Source organism: Nerophis ophidion, unplaced genomic scaffold (genome assembly GCF_033978795.1).
Source record: "Nerophis ophidion isolate RoL-2023_Sa unplaced genomic scaffold, RoL_Noph_v1.0 HiC_scaffold_30, whole genome shotgun sequence".
NCBI classification, from domain to species: domain Eukaryota; kingdom Metazoa; phylum Chordata; class Actinopteri; order Syngnathiformes; family Syngnathidae; genus Nerophis; species Nerophis ophidion.
In genome coordinates, this window is record NW_026906952.1 from 668,792 (window position 1) to 684,839 (window position 16,048).

Consider the following 16,048-nt stretch of genomic DNA (forward strand, 5'->3'; position numbering starts at 1 on the left):
GTTCCCTCTTCATAAGTTTGGTTTTCTCCCTCTCTCTCTCTCTCTCTCTCTCTCTCTCTCTCTCGCTCTCTCCCTCTCTCTCTCTAGCGTGCTCCCCCCCCCAGTCCTTGTCTAGTTTTATCGCCCAGCCCTATTGGCCATTTTCCTACTTTTTTAACATCAGTCATGTGTCTATCATTATATATATTGTATTGTTTTACAGCCCAGCCCTATGTATTTTTTTCAAATGACTATTTTTTTAATTGGTTTCGATTTGATGTCTTTTGCAATATATATTGACATTGTTTGATCGCCCAGCCCTATCGGCTTTTTTCCATTTTTTTGTATTTTTTCTATCTATGGGTCATGCTATTAAATTGATATATCGGTGTCAGCCAGCGATCCTTGGTCCGCTTCCGATGGTGCGGAGGCTTGGAGGCGTGTGTGGACTAATGGAGGGGGTGTTTCCACCAGGCGTGTATGGAGGCCTATTTCATTCAGGGGAGGAGCCAGAAATGATGACGTAAGAAGCCCCGTGACAGCTTCAGGAAGCAGTACAGATTTGCCGGGAAATTCGACAACTTATAAACCGCCCAAGTTCCATCGAAAATGTTGTCTTTTGAGTCTTGTGGTCAGTTGGGAATATGGAGAGAGAATAAAAACAGTTTTTTAAATGCCACTAGAATCAGGGGGGTCCTTTTTTTTTCTTTTTTTCTTCTTTGTCATGAAAAAGGGAGGTTTTTGTGGTTAGTGCACTAATTGTAAGTGTATATTGTGTTTTTTTTGTTGATTTAAGAATTTTTTTTTTTATAAAAAATTCTTCTGCGGCCCGGTACCAATCGGTGGTTGGGGACCACTGCTGTACATCATTGTCCAAGTGACATTATATTGTCATCTTCTTCTTTATGCCATTTCCTCAAGGTGACAGAAAAACATGATACAACCTGCCTATCATGTGATTCTACCATGTTGGCAAAATACAAACACACAATATATTGACATATATAACACATAAAACATGGAATTAGAAGTGAACAGTACCCATCCCTACCAGCAAGTGTTGTTGTACTGGAAACTAATTTACAAACACAACTTCATCACACACAATACTCCACTATGGAATTGTTCTTATATTAAAATGAGAAACAAATCCATCTTTGAACAGCAATGGTTTGAAAAAGGCATTTGGTCACTGATGCACTTATTGAATGATAAAAGTATTTTGTTATTTGTAGATTTCATTAAGTATGACCTACAAACAGACAAAATATTTTAAACAATTATAAAGGCATTTGTTCAAAATATTGTAATTCCAGTAAATATATATATATATATATATTTTTTTTAATTATTTACCATTTCTTCTTTATTGTATTTTCTCCGGAACAAAAAAATAAAACTCATAATTTGAAAGTTTCCATTCTTCCAAACGCCAAGGAGTTAATTTAAGGAAAAAATTTAAAATAATTTTTAAGATGTTGTTTTGCAATTGAAGACAACACTTGTTCGTTCTGTGATAGGGAAACAAATTAAACTTTTTTTTTCATGAATGTATGCAAAATAAAGCTCTGTGAGATGATGTACAATATTGGCTTTTGCCTGACATTCCAAACTTTGATTGATATTGTTTTGGGGATGTTAAAAAAGGTAAAGTATGTTTAAAACACAATAGTGGGGATTTTTTTTTTAACCCACAAATGTATGTTAGTAAAAACAAAACATCCTTCCACAAACAACTCAGCCATTTTCTCTCACTTTTTATTGCATAAACGTACAAGTACATACATATTAAGTTAAAGTATAAAAAAATCACAACACAATCATCATATTACAAAAGAGAGTAGTAAAGATGATTAATAAAATGGATTATAGAGACCCAACAAATGATTCATAAAGTCACACATTTTAAAATTGTATAAAAGACAACTGTTCAAATGATGTATAAAGTAAATAATAATATGCTTCCTGAAGTGGTCCAGAAGATGTTTCAGATGTGAACCAGTACATATGTATATCATATAAAGGTGATAATCTATGGGATTATCAACAATTACAACTACAAATAAGTAATACTTTTATATTTCAAACTGTCTAATCTATAAATGTAGAAGCATATTGAACAGATTGTTAGACAAACAACAATGTCACACATGTTATATGTGATGATGTTGTTAGAAAGTCAAAATGAAAGTCTGGACAGTTTATTTCAAATCCTGCAGTTTCATTTGCTGCTGCTGTTCTCACCAGCACACTTGTGTTTCTTACACTGCTACTTAGAAGACAATCTTTCACCACACACACTGCAACTCAACACTTTCTCTCCTGGGTGTCTTCTCATGTGTGCTACAAGGGTTGATCGTCAACAAAAGCTTCTGTTGCAGATTGAACAGGAATGTGATTTTTCACCAGTGTGTGTTCTCGTGTGTACTTTCGCATATGTACTTCTTGTAAAACCTTTACCACAGGTCGAACAGGAAAAAGGTTTTTCTCCAGTGTGTGTTCTCTTGTGTCTTTTCAAATTATTACTTTGTGCAAAACCTTTACCACAGATTGAACAAGAAACGTTTTTTTCACCAGTGTGTTCTCATGTGTACTTTCAAATTTTGACGTTGTGTAAAACCTTTACCACATATTGAACAAGAAAAAGGTTTTTCTCCAGTGTGTGTTCTCATGTGTCTTTTCAAATCGTGACTTTGTGCAAAACCTTTACTACAGAGTGAACAAGAAAAAGGTTTTTCTCCAGTGTGTGTTCTCATGTGTACTTTCAGACTACAATGGTATTTAAAGGTTTTGTGACAGTGAGAAGATGTGAAGTGAGTGTTGTCAGTGTGACATGTCTTATCATCTTTAGAGTCTTCATCATCAGTGTCAGGAGAGTGTGACGTTGTGTCCTCACTATCTGATAGTGGAGCTAAGAGCTTGTCTGCTTGTGATCCTCCACAGTGGTCTCCATCAGCTTCTGTTGTCATGTGTTGTGTTGAGCTGCTGCTTGGAGGCTCCCCCCCTCCCCTCTCCTCACTTTCACCTTTCACCTCATCATCTTCACTCTTCACAGGGACACCAGTCACTGGGAACTCCTCCAACCATTTAGGCTGACTGATGCCCTTTTCCTCCTCTTCCTCTTTAATCTGCGGCGGCTCTTGGTCCTCCTCTTCCTCTTTGAAGTAAGGGGTCAGTGGGTACTCCTCTTCCTGTTTAATGTGAGGGGTCAGTGGGTCCTCCTCTTTATTTTTGATGTGTAAGTTCAGTGGGTCCTCCGCTTGCCCTTTAATGTGAAGGGTCAGTTTAACACTATGGGTCTGTGGCGTCTCAACTTCCTCTTTAATGTGGGGGGACTGTGGTTCCTCTTCCTGCTCACGAAAAATATGTTCTTCGACGTCTACGGGACGGGAGAAAACAAACATTCTTGATAAAAGTCCAGCTTTGCTCAGTCACATGAGACATTGTCCTGCACCAACATATGATCTCACAATCTCATCAGTTTCCCCTCACAGCAGTCAGGGTACTTCCAGCTGACACATGAAGAAGACATTCAGGGGAATGCCTTTCCAGGCCAACAACCAATCCTCCTTATTCATATAAAAACATCTTAAAAGTCATTCCTGCAATCCTTAATGGTAGACGCCATACGTAAAAGTTTGCTGTTCTCTCTCTAAATAAGTCATACACACACAGGAAATAATGTACCACATGCCAGCCTCCACGCAGTAGTACTAGTGATGAGCTCCCCCTGCTGGTGGACAATAATTACTGTCATTTTCACATTCATCTTTAGAGACATGTCTGCTCTAAAAATAGCATGAGCATAGTCAACATCCATCCATCCATTTTCTACTGTACTGTTCGAGGTCAAGCATGTTGGCCAAAAAAGATGACATCTGTTTTGCTTTCATTTAGATAATGTCACCACAGTTAAACTGGGAAGAAGTAATCAGATTACTGACTACTCCTTCAAAAGATAACTTGTTTACCTTATTAATAATAGTAATATTGAATTAATTTAAAGTGTTTCTAGACACTCAAATTGCGTTACAGTGAGAACTGAGAAGACATCATTCATGCAGTCCACCCACTCAATGTGGTAAGCTACATTTAATTATTATAATAATATTAAGTAGATGAAGAAATTCCTGAAAGAATTGTGTTTGAATGCTCCAATGCTGAAGCTGAACTGAAAAGTTGACAGAATGTAGTATGAATGTAAGAATAGTTTAAATGTTGAAGAGTTTGAATCTCGGGAAAACTGGGATTTTTTTAAGTTCTTAAACCAACATGCTTTTTTTGTGCTGACTCAGAGGAATGTTTTGACAGTGGACCGGTTGAAATGGGTTGAACAATGTGAAAGGAGTCATTGCACTAAAGAAGGTTGGAAATAAGGTTAGAAAAAACTGGGAATTCCTGGAAATTTGTCGAATGTGGAAAACTAGTTGTTTGTATTTCCAGGATGAATTGAATGTGTTGAAGGTAGAATGGTTTGAAACATGTGGGAATTGTGGAAATTTGAAAAATGGATAGTTATTTTTAAATGGGGAAAAATGTCCCTAAAAACTGGGAATTCCAGACAATTTCTTTGAATAAGTGTTGAAAGGGAGCACACAATTCCTGAACACACTGAATATTTTGAAGTTGGAACGGTTTGAATCAGATGAAAAATGTGGGAGTTGTGGAACTTTCATTTTATTCCTTTCAATAGGAATTTCATATAAATTTTGGAGAATTTCGGGGAAAGCAGGAATTTTTTCAAAAATGCTAAAAAATGTGAATGTTCTGAATGAGTTGAAATGGTTGGTGTTAGAATTTTTCAGATCGGTTGAGAAATGTTGAAGTCGTAACATTTTTGATTGAGAAATGGTTTTATGGAATTCCTTGAATTTCGGGAAAACCGGGATTTTTCCAATTTAAAAAACACATTTGTTTTCTGTCCTGATTAAGAGAAATGATTTGGCGGTGGAACGGTTGAAGTGGGTTGAAAAATTTTATATTTTCAATTTCCAGAATTAGTGGAATATGTTGCAGGTGGAATTGTTTGAATTGGTTGAAAAATGTGGAAATGGTGGCACTTTGAAAAATGGCTAATTCATTTTGAATGGGGAAAAATGTCACGCAAAACGTGGAATTCTGGCAATTTTTGGAATTTGTCAAGGAAACCCTGTGATTACCGAATAGGCTGAACAGTTTGAAGTTGGAACGGTGTGAATCGGATGAAAAATGTTTAGTTGGGGAACTTTGAAAAATGTACCATTATTTTCAATGACAATTTCATGAAAATTTTGGAAATTTGGGAAAAGCAGAATTCTTTTAGAAAATGCTAAAATATGTTAATGTTCTGAATGAGTTGGAATTTTTCAAATCGGTCAGTAGTAACTTTTTTTTGTTGAGAAATAGTATGGTAGAATTCCTGGAATTTTGGGAAAACCAGGAATTTTTCCAGAGAAAAAAACAACTTTGTTTTTTGTCCTCTTTAAGAGGAATGATTTGCTGGTGGAACGGTTGAAGTGGGTCGAAAAATGTGGTCGACACAAAAAAGGGTGAAGAAAGGGATTGAAAAAAATGAGAATTTTGGGTATTCTTCAAAATTTTTTGAACTTGGAAAAATGATAGTTTGAATGTCCAGGTTTAGTGAAACATGTAGAAGATGGAATGATTTGAATCACTTGAAAAAAGTGGAAATGGTGGAAGTTTGAAAAACAGCCAAATTATTTTGAATGGGAAAAATGACTAAGCACTTACTTATTCATGTTTCAAGCTATGTTTAGCCTTGTTCTACAGTCCTTCAGTGATAATAATACATGTAGGAAATGTAATGTATTTGCTGCAATGGAGGATGGTTGAAGGTGTGATGGAAGAAGACACAGTTTGCTGTCGTGACAACTAATTCCTCTGCTCGGCCAACTGAACATCAAAAATACAAATCAGCGGTTAAAAATCTGGACGTTTGGGGTCTTTGTGAGTGGAAAAAATGTAATTTCACAATTTCGCGACACAAAAAGACCTGGCAATAATGTCCCATACTAAATCGGGGTTTTAAGATTTGATGGGCATGAAGGCCTAGTAGTACAAAGTTTAGTTTCTACACAGTTTGGTGAATATATGTATGTAAGTAAAAATGCCTGCGATGAGGTGGCGACTTGTCCAGGGTGTACACCACCTCTGTTGTGATCCGATTCCTGGATCACATCTTTTGTCTATATTTGAGTCTTTTGTGTTTCTTGTTTATGGTTTGATTCTTCCGATTCTTAGTTAGTGCACTTCCTAGTTTGTATTGGTCACCATAGCGACTTCATTTGTTCCAACTGCACTGGCGCCCGGCGCACACCTGTCTTTGATGACCATTTCTGTATTTATACCTGCCTTTGTTGGGTCTGAGTTCTTCACTTGCTTTATGCAACACTCACGTTTGGTTAAGTTTGTCCTGTTCTGGCTTGCTACGTTCCTCCTTAGCTTCTGTGCGCTCGACACACGCTTCTGTGGACTTTTTACTCAGTGTTAGCGTTTAGCCTAGCTCCCGGTGAGTTGCACGCGCTTTCTTTTGCCTTTGTATCAGTGTTCTTTTATTATTTTATATATTAAATCCAGCTCCTACCTGCTAACTTGCTTGTCTGGTCCCGTGCATCTTGAGTTGACATCCCCACGCATCACAATGTGTTCCGAACGTGACAACCTCCTGCCTGATTGCAGCTGAGATAGGCTCCAGCGACCCCCGGATGGAAAATAGATGGATGGATGGAAGAACAATTCATCTGTTGACTGTTGTCTTATGTCACTTTTGTTAAACTAAAATATTACTTGTTAAACCTTTGTACAAATTTAAAACGATCGCAATGCTAATTTTTGTTAGCCTATCAATGTGGTCGTCCATTGTAGGTTAGCATTAAGCTAGTGGCGCAAAAGCCAACTTTTTTCCTTTATGGTTGTATTGTTTTTTGTTTTTTTTTAGGTTTATACCAAACCGTATTGTTGATTGAACAAGATTGTTACATGTATGTGCAAGTCTTTTGCAGGCTCCTCAAACACACGGCGGAGAGAGCGTGGCGTCACTCCGGTGGGTGTACGGATGTGTCCAAGGTACGTAGACACAGAAAACTCCCCCACAATGGTAATAAACTTCCTCGTCCTCTACACGTCACAACGACTATTACTGTGAAACATGCAACCGTCCCGTCCTTGAGGCGCCCATTTGAAATAGCGACTAAACTACGAAGTTAAAGTTGGAAAATCCATAATCCACAACACATCTCATCTGCTTGTGTTGTTGTGAACGACATCATCCATGTAGGATTAATGTACAAACAGCACAGCAGTCGCAACTTGAGTCTCTCCCTCCTTTTTTTTTTTAACCAGCCTCAAATGGCCTCCACACTTCAAGCTGAGAACAGCAGCACACTTCCCCCTTCACAATAATAGGTCTGACTGCGCTAACAAAGGTTTCAAAAAAGCACCTCACACAAGCATGATGAACTTATCCATGCATTGACCCAAAGTACGGGTCAAATTTGTCCAACGATGTATTTCACCAATAAATGTGAGAGATTCTGCATTTAATTAATAAACATTGTATACATTTTTATTTGACAAAAAAAGCACACACTTAAATGGTAGTAAAAAAAAAAGTGTAAAAGGTAAAAAATGGAACTAAAAACAATTAAAACATAAAACAAAATTTTACTGTCTTTTTTTATTGCCATTGTTACTTAAATTTATGTGAACTATTTTTTTTACTTGTGGTTGATTAGTTACTAACTCATATCCGTTTTTTAAACTATATTTAACGTTGAGTTTTGGTAATGAAAACAAATACTGGTGTTTTCAAATGAATGAATAATTGTGTAATTGTGATTACAATATCAATCAAAATAATGGCGATTATTATTTTTCCCACAATGGTCCAGCCCTAACTGTACCCTTTTTAAACAAAGGGTGCACAATACAATCTATTCTCCATATTTCATTAACTCAAATTTATCTTTCATGCATCTCAAGAATATAAATATCATTCCATGATGTGCTTTTTCCATCCATCATCCATTTTCTACCTCTTGTCCCTTTTGGGATCACGGGGGGCGGAAGGTGGGCTACACCCTGGAAAATTCCATAAAAACTTGAAACAATGTTTTAAATGTTATCCTAATTAAAAAATATACCCTCCAGTTTGTGGCTATTATAATGAATATTTCTAGAGGATATGCATTTTTACAGCATGTTTTAAAGGGATAGCATTTAAGAAAAAGACTTCTGGGTATATTATATTGATCAACTCATTCTTATTTAGGGGGCTTAGTGAGCGGAATAGAGGTGATCCCATTGACTCCATTGTTAGAATTAGGATAGTTAAGATTTTGCTAACGTTTGTTTCCAACTTAGAATGCATACAAAATAAAAACATATTATTGTCTTACATAAGGATTGTGAAAGACAGGCAAAATAAATAAAAAAAATCAGATCCCCATTGATAATTTTTCTACATCCTGTGAACGGGCTGATGCTGTGGTGAACGTGAGAAAATAAATACATGTCAGGAAAATGCAAATGTCAGCAAAAATGGCTGGAAAAAGTTTTAAAACCTGGTTAAAGATTGTTGGCGGTAAACCCAGAGAGGCATGTGCATGTTGTAAAACGATGTTAGAATTAGCTTTATTATTTGAGTTAAGGGGGCCCCGTCATGGGGGCCGCCCCCGGCCCAGCTCTGACTTGTTCCACCACTGTTCATCCTGATTATATTATAAAATGTAAATGTCATTTTCTTGTAATTATTCAAATATAGTGTTAGTAAAGATGTGAGAGTAATAAGTAAACAAACCTGTTCTGTGTAACACAACTTGATGTTTCTTGAAAACAGCGTCCAGTAGTTGATTGTTCTCCTCTTTAGTTCTAGAAAGTTCCGCCTGGTATTCTGCTATCGTTCTTTCTAACACTACAAATATTTCTTCAACGGCAGCAGTTAGTCGCTGATCCACCAACGCTCTCAACATTTGTAATGTAGACATTTTCACACAATCACAACACTTTACTCTCACACTTGATCTCTACTTAGCGATGTGTTGATAACTTCTGTGTCTTCTGTTAGCAGCTAACAAGCTAAGCTAACTAGCGAGCTAAGCTAACTAACAAGCAAAGATAGCACGAGAAGCAGCACAGTGCTTCTAGCGCATCCAGACCACTTTATCCTTAAATAAAGAATCAAATATGTATTTTATACGACGTAAATATTTCAAACTGGAGAAAAAATAATAGGACTGACTTATTAGCGTCTTTCTCATTCGATGTGCTCTTTCTGATGTCTTCCGTTTACCCCGGAAGCTGGGAATGACGTCACAGCCGGGTGGACGAAGAGGTAGCTCTATATAAGATATTGCCTGCTGTCACTGTTACCATGCTTTTCTTTTACGTAATATTTATTTGAATATCAACGTGATATAAAAGAGTGTTTTGTTTCTAAAAGTAAATTCAAAGTATATCAAACAAAGCTTTATTTTGGGGTTCAGTGGCGCCCCCCTGCGACATTCATTGCAATGACAAGAGTGAAAGTGCTAGAAATTGTAGCGATATTACTGCCTGATTTATTTAAATGTACCCTTCCACGTGTTTTTATTGTTGTTCCCTTTTATATTGTGATAAAGTCCTTTATTTTCTAAACTTGAAAATGTCATACATTCTGAATTCATTACACATCAACTAAAATATTGCAAGCCTTTTATTATCTCAATATTGCTGATTATGGCATACAGCTTAAGAAAACTCAAAAGTCGTATCTCAAAAAATTTGAATATTTCCTCAGACCAAGTAAAAAAGCTGTATGCCATAATCAGCAATATTAAAATAAAAGGCTTGCTATATTTCAGTTGATGTGCAATGAATCCAGAATGTATAACATTTTCATGTTTTTAGTTGCATTACAGAAAATAAAGGACTTTATCACAATATTCTAATTCTCTGAGACAGTCCTGTATTTTTATATAAAAAAACATGAATAAAACATTCAGATGTCACAGAACGTGATGTCGCATGAGCTCTGTCATTAAAACAAATCGTAAGTCCAGGAAGTGATGTAGTCTTTGCGCATGCGTGGATTTATCGTGTCATGAATTAATTTTAATTTTTAAAAAGTGTGAAACATTAGTTCTAATGCACAAAAGTCTCTTTTTTACGTTAAATCCAAATTCTCACTTTGTGTTCATGATTTCAATTTATTAATTCATTCTTGGAAGATTGTAAAAAATAGAAAAAGCCCTTAAATGACTATATTTATTGGAATTATTTAAGTGGTTTTAAATAAGCAGGTGTAAGTTTATTTATTTATATATTTTTTTATTTTAATCTTTTTCAAATGGTCTCATATTTACTTTTATTTGAACGGGTTTTGTTTATTGGAGGATTGGATTTAATGTGATGTTTGAAAATATTGAAAAAACATTGACTCCAATTGTATTGAAAGTACCTGAAATGAGATATTCTTATTCAAACAGGGATAGTAGGTCCATTCTATGTGCCATACTTGATAATTTCGCGATATTGCCATATTTTTGCTGAAAGGATTTAGTAGAGAACATCCACAATAAAGTTCGCAACTTTCGGTGCTAACAGAAAAGCCTTGCCACTACCGGAAGTCGCATACGATGACATCACATGTTGATGGCTCCTCACATCCTCACATTGTTTTTATTGGGAGCCTCCAACAAAAAATGCTATTCGGACCGAGAAAAAGACAATTTCCCCATTAATTTGAGCGGGGATGAAAGATTTGTATTTGAGGATATTGATAGCGACGGACTAGAAAAAAAAAAACAAGTTAAAAAAAAAAAAGGCGATTGCATTGGGACGGATTCAGATGTTTTTAGACACATTTACTAGGATAATTCTAGGAAATCCCTTATCTTTCTATTGTGTTGCTAGTGTTTTAGTGAGTTTAACAGTGCTGAATAGTCAGAGGGGTGTGTCTCCACGGGTGTCTTGACACCAGTCTCTCAGAGGAGTCGACGGCAGCTTTATGGACGGCACAAGCTCAGCTGATCTCCAATAAGATGCGACTTTTTACCACAATTTTCTCACCGAAACCTGCTGGTTGACATTCGGTCGGGATCCATGTTCGCTTGAAAGCGCTCTGATCCATAGTAAAGTTTCACCTCCGGGAATTTTAAACAAGGAATCACCGTGTGTTTGTGTGGCTAAAGGCTAAAGCTTCCCAACTCCATCTTTCTACTTTGACTTCTCCAATAGTAATTGAACAAATTGCAAAAGATTCAGCAACACAAATCTCCAAAATATTGTGTAATTATGCGATTAAAGCAGACAACTTCTAGCTGTGTGTGTGTGTGTGTGTGTGCAGCGCTCATATTTCCTAACAGCCCGTGACGTCACGCGTACACGTCATCATTACGCGAGGTTTTCATGAAAAAACTCCCGGGAAATGTCGAATTGCTCATTAGTAAACTAAAAAGGCCGTATTGGCATGTGTTGCAATGTTAATATTTCATCATTGATATATAAACTATCAGACTGCGTGGTGGCTAGTAGTGGCTTTCAGTAGGCCTTTAATGTGTCTATACATTGTTTATGTATGTTTAATTGTTCAATAAAAAATAACATACATACTCAGAAGCAAAACTTCAAAAAATAGTAACAAAAATGAGCAGAAGCATTTCAATCATAAGAAGAAGTGTCTATTTTTGAACTAACACAACTATGAAGCAAATGATACAATCCCTTGTATTGTCTCATTTTGACTCCTGCCCAGCAATCTGCTCTAATGCATCTAAACGAGATCTAAATCAAATCCAGCTTACCCAAAACAGAGCTGCCAGACTAGCTCTCCATTGCTCATTTAGGACCGGCATTGAGATCATGCATCATGAATTGTGTTGGATGACAGTTGCTGAAAGACTAGCCTGTAGTTTGATTCTATTTTTAAAAAACAACATTTATAAATACCATAAACCTTAAGCTTGCTGCCAGGAATCTTAGCATCAGTTGTCACACAACTTTCCGTCATTTTTAATTTGGACAACCGTTGTTACGGCTATTCTGTTGTTCCAAAAAGTTACAAAAAAATAAAAATAAAGATTGCAGAGTTGCCTTGAGGAGGAGGTTTATGACGCACTAAATTCTTCAATAAGATACTTCCAGATTCAAAATGTTGATCATTTATTTTCTCAAACGAAACAATTTCTCCGTGGTTGACTTTCTATATAATGGAAATAACTTATTTAGTGTAAACAAACTATATCACTCCTCACTCCTTCAGCATGACGGACAGACCAAGGCAGCGCCCAGCTGTGCTGTCTTCTTAATTATAGGAGGAGGAAGTGGCTCACCAGGAGGAGTGTGAGCAGCTGAACACGATAATAATTCATCTAAACATCCAATAATCAACATCATCATTGGCATTGGATTCCATTGTCAAAACACTTAATAAATAAATATAAATAGGCTCCAAGAACTGTTATTTTGTTTAACGGTGTATCTTTCCTCATGCCAATGTTTGGTATTTAACTGACGCTTTCATCGGGCTGTTTCAAACACAAATTTGTTGTCTTAAGGGTTTGTCTTGGACTGTATAACTTGAAAGTGAGAGTAATAAAGCTGAGCTCAGTGTGATGTGAGGGTGCATCTAACACACCTACAGCAAAATATTAACTACAACTTTTTCCATACAGTTACACTGTCTAACAATTTGACTTTAAAGTATTGCGTTTAATCCTTCAAATGATCACATTAACGCTCTCCCACCTGAACTAAAGTGGATGTGAGGGAGGTTTTTGGTTTCAGTTTTTCAAATGAAATAGAGAAAAAGCAATCACTGTTAAAAACTGTTCAAATTTAATACAGGTACAAGGACTGCTACCACGGGGCAAAGGGATGTATTTTAAGAAGTGTAAAGAGGTTAACATCAGCCACTTGAACAGGGACTTGAACCCTGGACCCTCAAATTAAAAGTCTGATGCTCTGCCAACTGAGCTACCCAGGACCTTGTCAATGCTGATTTGTCCAACATCTGAGATAACATCCATATTGGCAATCTCGGGTCAATCAATCAATCAATCAATGTTTACTTATATAGCCCTAAATCACTAGTGTCTCAAAGGGCTGCACAAACCACCACGACGTCCTCGGTAGGCCCACATAAGGGCAAGGAAAACTCACACCCAGTGGGACATCGGTGACAATAATGACCCAGTGGGACGTCGGTGACAATAATGACTATGAGAACCTTAGAGAGGAGGAAAGCAATGGATGTCGAGCGGGTCTAACATGATACTGTGAAAGTTCAATCCACAATGGATCCAACACAGTCGCGAGAGTCCAGTCCAAAGCGGATCCAACACAGCAGCGAGAGTCCCGTTCACAGCGGAGCCAGCAGGAAACCATCCCAAGCGGAGGGGGATCAGCAGCGCAGAGATGTCCCCATCCGATACACAGGCAAGCAGTACATGGCCACCGGATCGGACCGGACCCCCTCCACAAGGGAGAGTGGGACATAGAAGAAAAAGAAAAGAAGCGGCAGATCAACTGGTCTAAAAAGGGAGTCTATTTAAAGGCTAGAGTATACAAATGAGTTTTAAGGTGAGACTTAAATGCTTCTACTGAGGTGGCATCTCGAACTGTTACCGGGAGGGTATTCCAGAGTACTGGAGCCCGAACGGAAAACGCTCTATAGCCCGCAGACTTTTTTTGGGGTTTGGGAATCACTAACAAGCCGGAGTCCTTTGAACGCAGATTTCTTGCCGGGACATATGGTACAATACAATCGGCAAGATAGGATGGAGCTAAACCGTGTAGTATTTTATACGTAAGTAGTAAAACCTTAAAGTCACATCTTAAGTGCACAGGAAGCCAGTGCAGGTGAGCCAGTATAGGTATATATGTATGTATATATGTATATAAAGGTATATACAGTATAGGTATATATGTATGTATATATGTATATAAAGGTATATACAGTACAGGCGGAATGTGATCAAACTTTCTTGTTCTTGTCAAAAGTCTAGCAGCCACATTTTGTACCAACTGTAATCTTTTAATGCTAGACATGGGGAGACCCGAAAATAATACGTTACAGTAATCGAGACGAGACGTAACAAACGCATGGATAATGATCTCAGCGTCTTTAGTGGACAGAATGGAGCGAATTTTAGCGATATTACGGAGATGAAAGAAGGCCGTTTTAGTAACGCTTTTAATGTGTGCCTCAAAGGAGAGAGTTGGGTCGAAGATAATACCCAGATTCTTTACCGTGTCGCCTTGTTTAATTGTTTGGTTGTCAAATGTTAGAGTTGTATTATTAAATAGAGTTCGGTGTCTAGCAGGACCGATAATCAGCATTTCCGTTTTTTTGGCGTTGAGTTGCAAAAAGTTAGCGGACATCCAATGTTTAATTTCATTAAGACACGCCTCCAGCTGACTACAATCCGGCGTGTTGGTCAGCTTTAGGGGCATGTAGAGTTGGGTGTCATCAGCATAACAGTGACAGCTAACACCGTATTTGCGTATGATGTCACCTAGCGGCAGCATGTAGATGCTGAAGAGTGCAGGGCCAAGGACCGAACCCTGGGGAACTCCACACGTTACCTTAACGTAGTCCGAGGTCACATTGTTATGGGAGACACACTGCATCCTATCAGTAAGATAAGAGTTAAACCAAGACAGGGCTAAGTCTGACATACCGATTCGTGTTTTGATACGTTCTAATAAAATATTATGATCGACGGTATCGAAAGCAGCGCTAAGATCGAGGAGCAGCAACATAGATGACGCATCAGAATCCATCGTTAGCAATAGATCATTAGTCATTTTTGCGAGGGCTGTCTCCGTGGAGTGATTTGCCCTGAAACCGGATTGAAAGGTTTCACATAGATTGTTAGACGCTAAGTGTTCATTTAACTGCTCCGCAAAAATTTTTTCAAGGATTTTTGAAATAAAGGGAAGGTGAGACACCGGTCGGTAGTTTACCATGAGGTCAGGATCGAGGTTAGGTCTTTTAAGAAGAGGATGAATAACCGCTTTTTTGAATGCTAGGGGAACAGTGCCCGAGGAGAGTGATAAGTTTATAATATTTAGCACTGATGGACCTAATAATACAAAGAGCTCCTTGATCAGTTTCCCAGGAAGAGGGTCAAGTAAGCATGTTGTCTGTTTTATTCCATTTATACGTTGTAACAATTCCTCTAATGTTATTTCCTCAAAACGAGAGAACGAGAGAAACTATTTTGGAGGGCAGTATCCGCCGTATATACCATTGTGTCAGTGTTAATAGAACCCCGTTGTAGCTGGGACGCATTGTCTTTAATCTCCTTTCTAATGACTTCAATTTTCTTACTAAAGAATTGCATAAAGTCATCAGCTGAGTGGGTGGAGCTACTGGAAGGAGTCCCTTGTTGGGTTAGCGATGCTACCGTACTAAACAAAAATTTAGGATCATTTTTATTACGGTGGATGAGATTTGAGTAATATTTAGCTTTAGCTAAGGTAAGCATGCGTTTATAAGTTATTAAACCATCACTCCATGCTTGATGGTGCACCTCAAGTTTAGTCGTGCGCCATTTGCGTTCCAGCTTTCTACATAATAATTTCTGAGCTCTAGTTTCTTCTGTAAACCACGGGGTGCGCTTTTTTGGAGCCTTTTTTAACTTTAGCGGTGCTATGTTATCAATGGTTTCGCGCAGGGTGTCGTTAAAGTTGTTAGTGAGGTTATCAATAGAGCCCACATACTTTGGGAATGGTGCCATTACCGAGGGCAGTAGGTCAGCAAGAGTTGTCGTTGTGGCTGTATTAATGTTGCGGCTGCTATAGCAGTTATTATTATTATTAGTTTGACGAACATGCGTCTGAACCTCGAATTTTATAAGGTAATGATCGGACAATACTTTAGTATACGGGAGTATCGTAACTTTGGAGACGGTGATACCCCTGACAAGCACTAGGTCTATCGTATTACCGTTTCGATGCGTGGGTTCATTTATTATTTGTGTGAGACCACAGCTATCAATTACAGTCTGGAGCGCTACGCACGGTGGGTCCGATGGGGTATTCATATGGATATTAAAGTCCCTCATTATGATTATATTATCGGCGTGAA

The 16,048-nt window shown here is 37.7% G+C and overlaps 2 protein-coding genes and 1 non-coding gene across 4 annotated transcripts in view; all 3 read right to left on the reverse strand.

The window, feature by feature from the left end:
- The window catches only part of LOC133546465 (gastrula zinc finger protein XlCGF57.1-like), a 65,910-nt gene that overhangs the window by 31,022 nt on the left and 18,840 nt on the right, over window positions 1-16,048 (reverse strand). The window lies entirely within an intron of this gene.
- On the reverse strand, window positions 1,720-9,282 carry LOC133546486 (zinc finger protein 177-like). Of its 2 annotated transcripts, none has more exons than XM_061892261.1 (2): window positions 8,777-9,282; window positions 1,720-3,358 (listed from the first exon to the last, which is right to left on the reverse strand). In XM_061892261.1, exons 1-2 carry the CDS (start codon window positions 8,961-8,963, stop codon window positions 2,550-2,552), a joined length of 996 nt encoding a protein of 331 aa, XP_061748245.1. In that variant the 5' UTR covers window positions 8,964-9,282; the 3' UTR covers window positions 1,720-2,549. The 2 variants fall into 2 exon arrangements, with proteins under 2 accessions (XP_061748245.1, XP_061748246.1); XM_061892262.1 differs by having other exon boundaries at window positions 9,218-9,273.
- Window positions 12,868-12,940, reverse strand: trnak-uuu (transfer RNA lysine (anticodon UUU)). Its single transcript has one exon. It is a non-coding gene; the product is annotated as a tRNA-Lys (tRNA).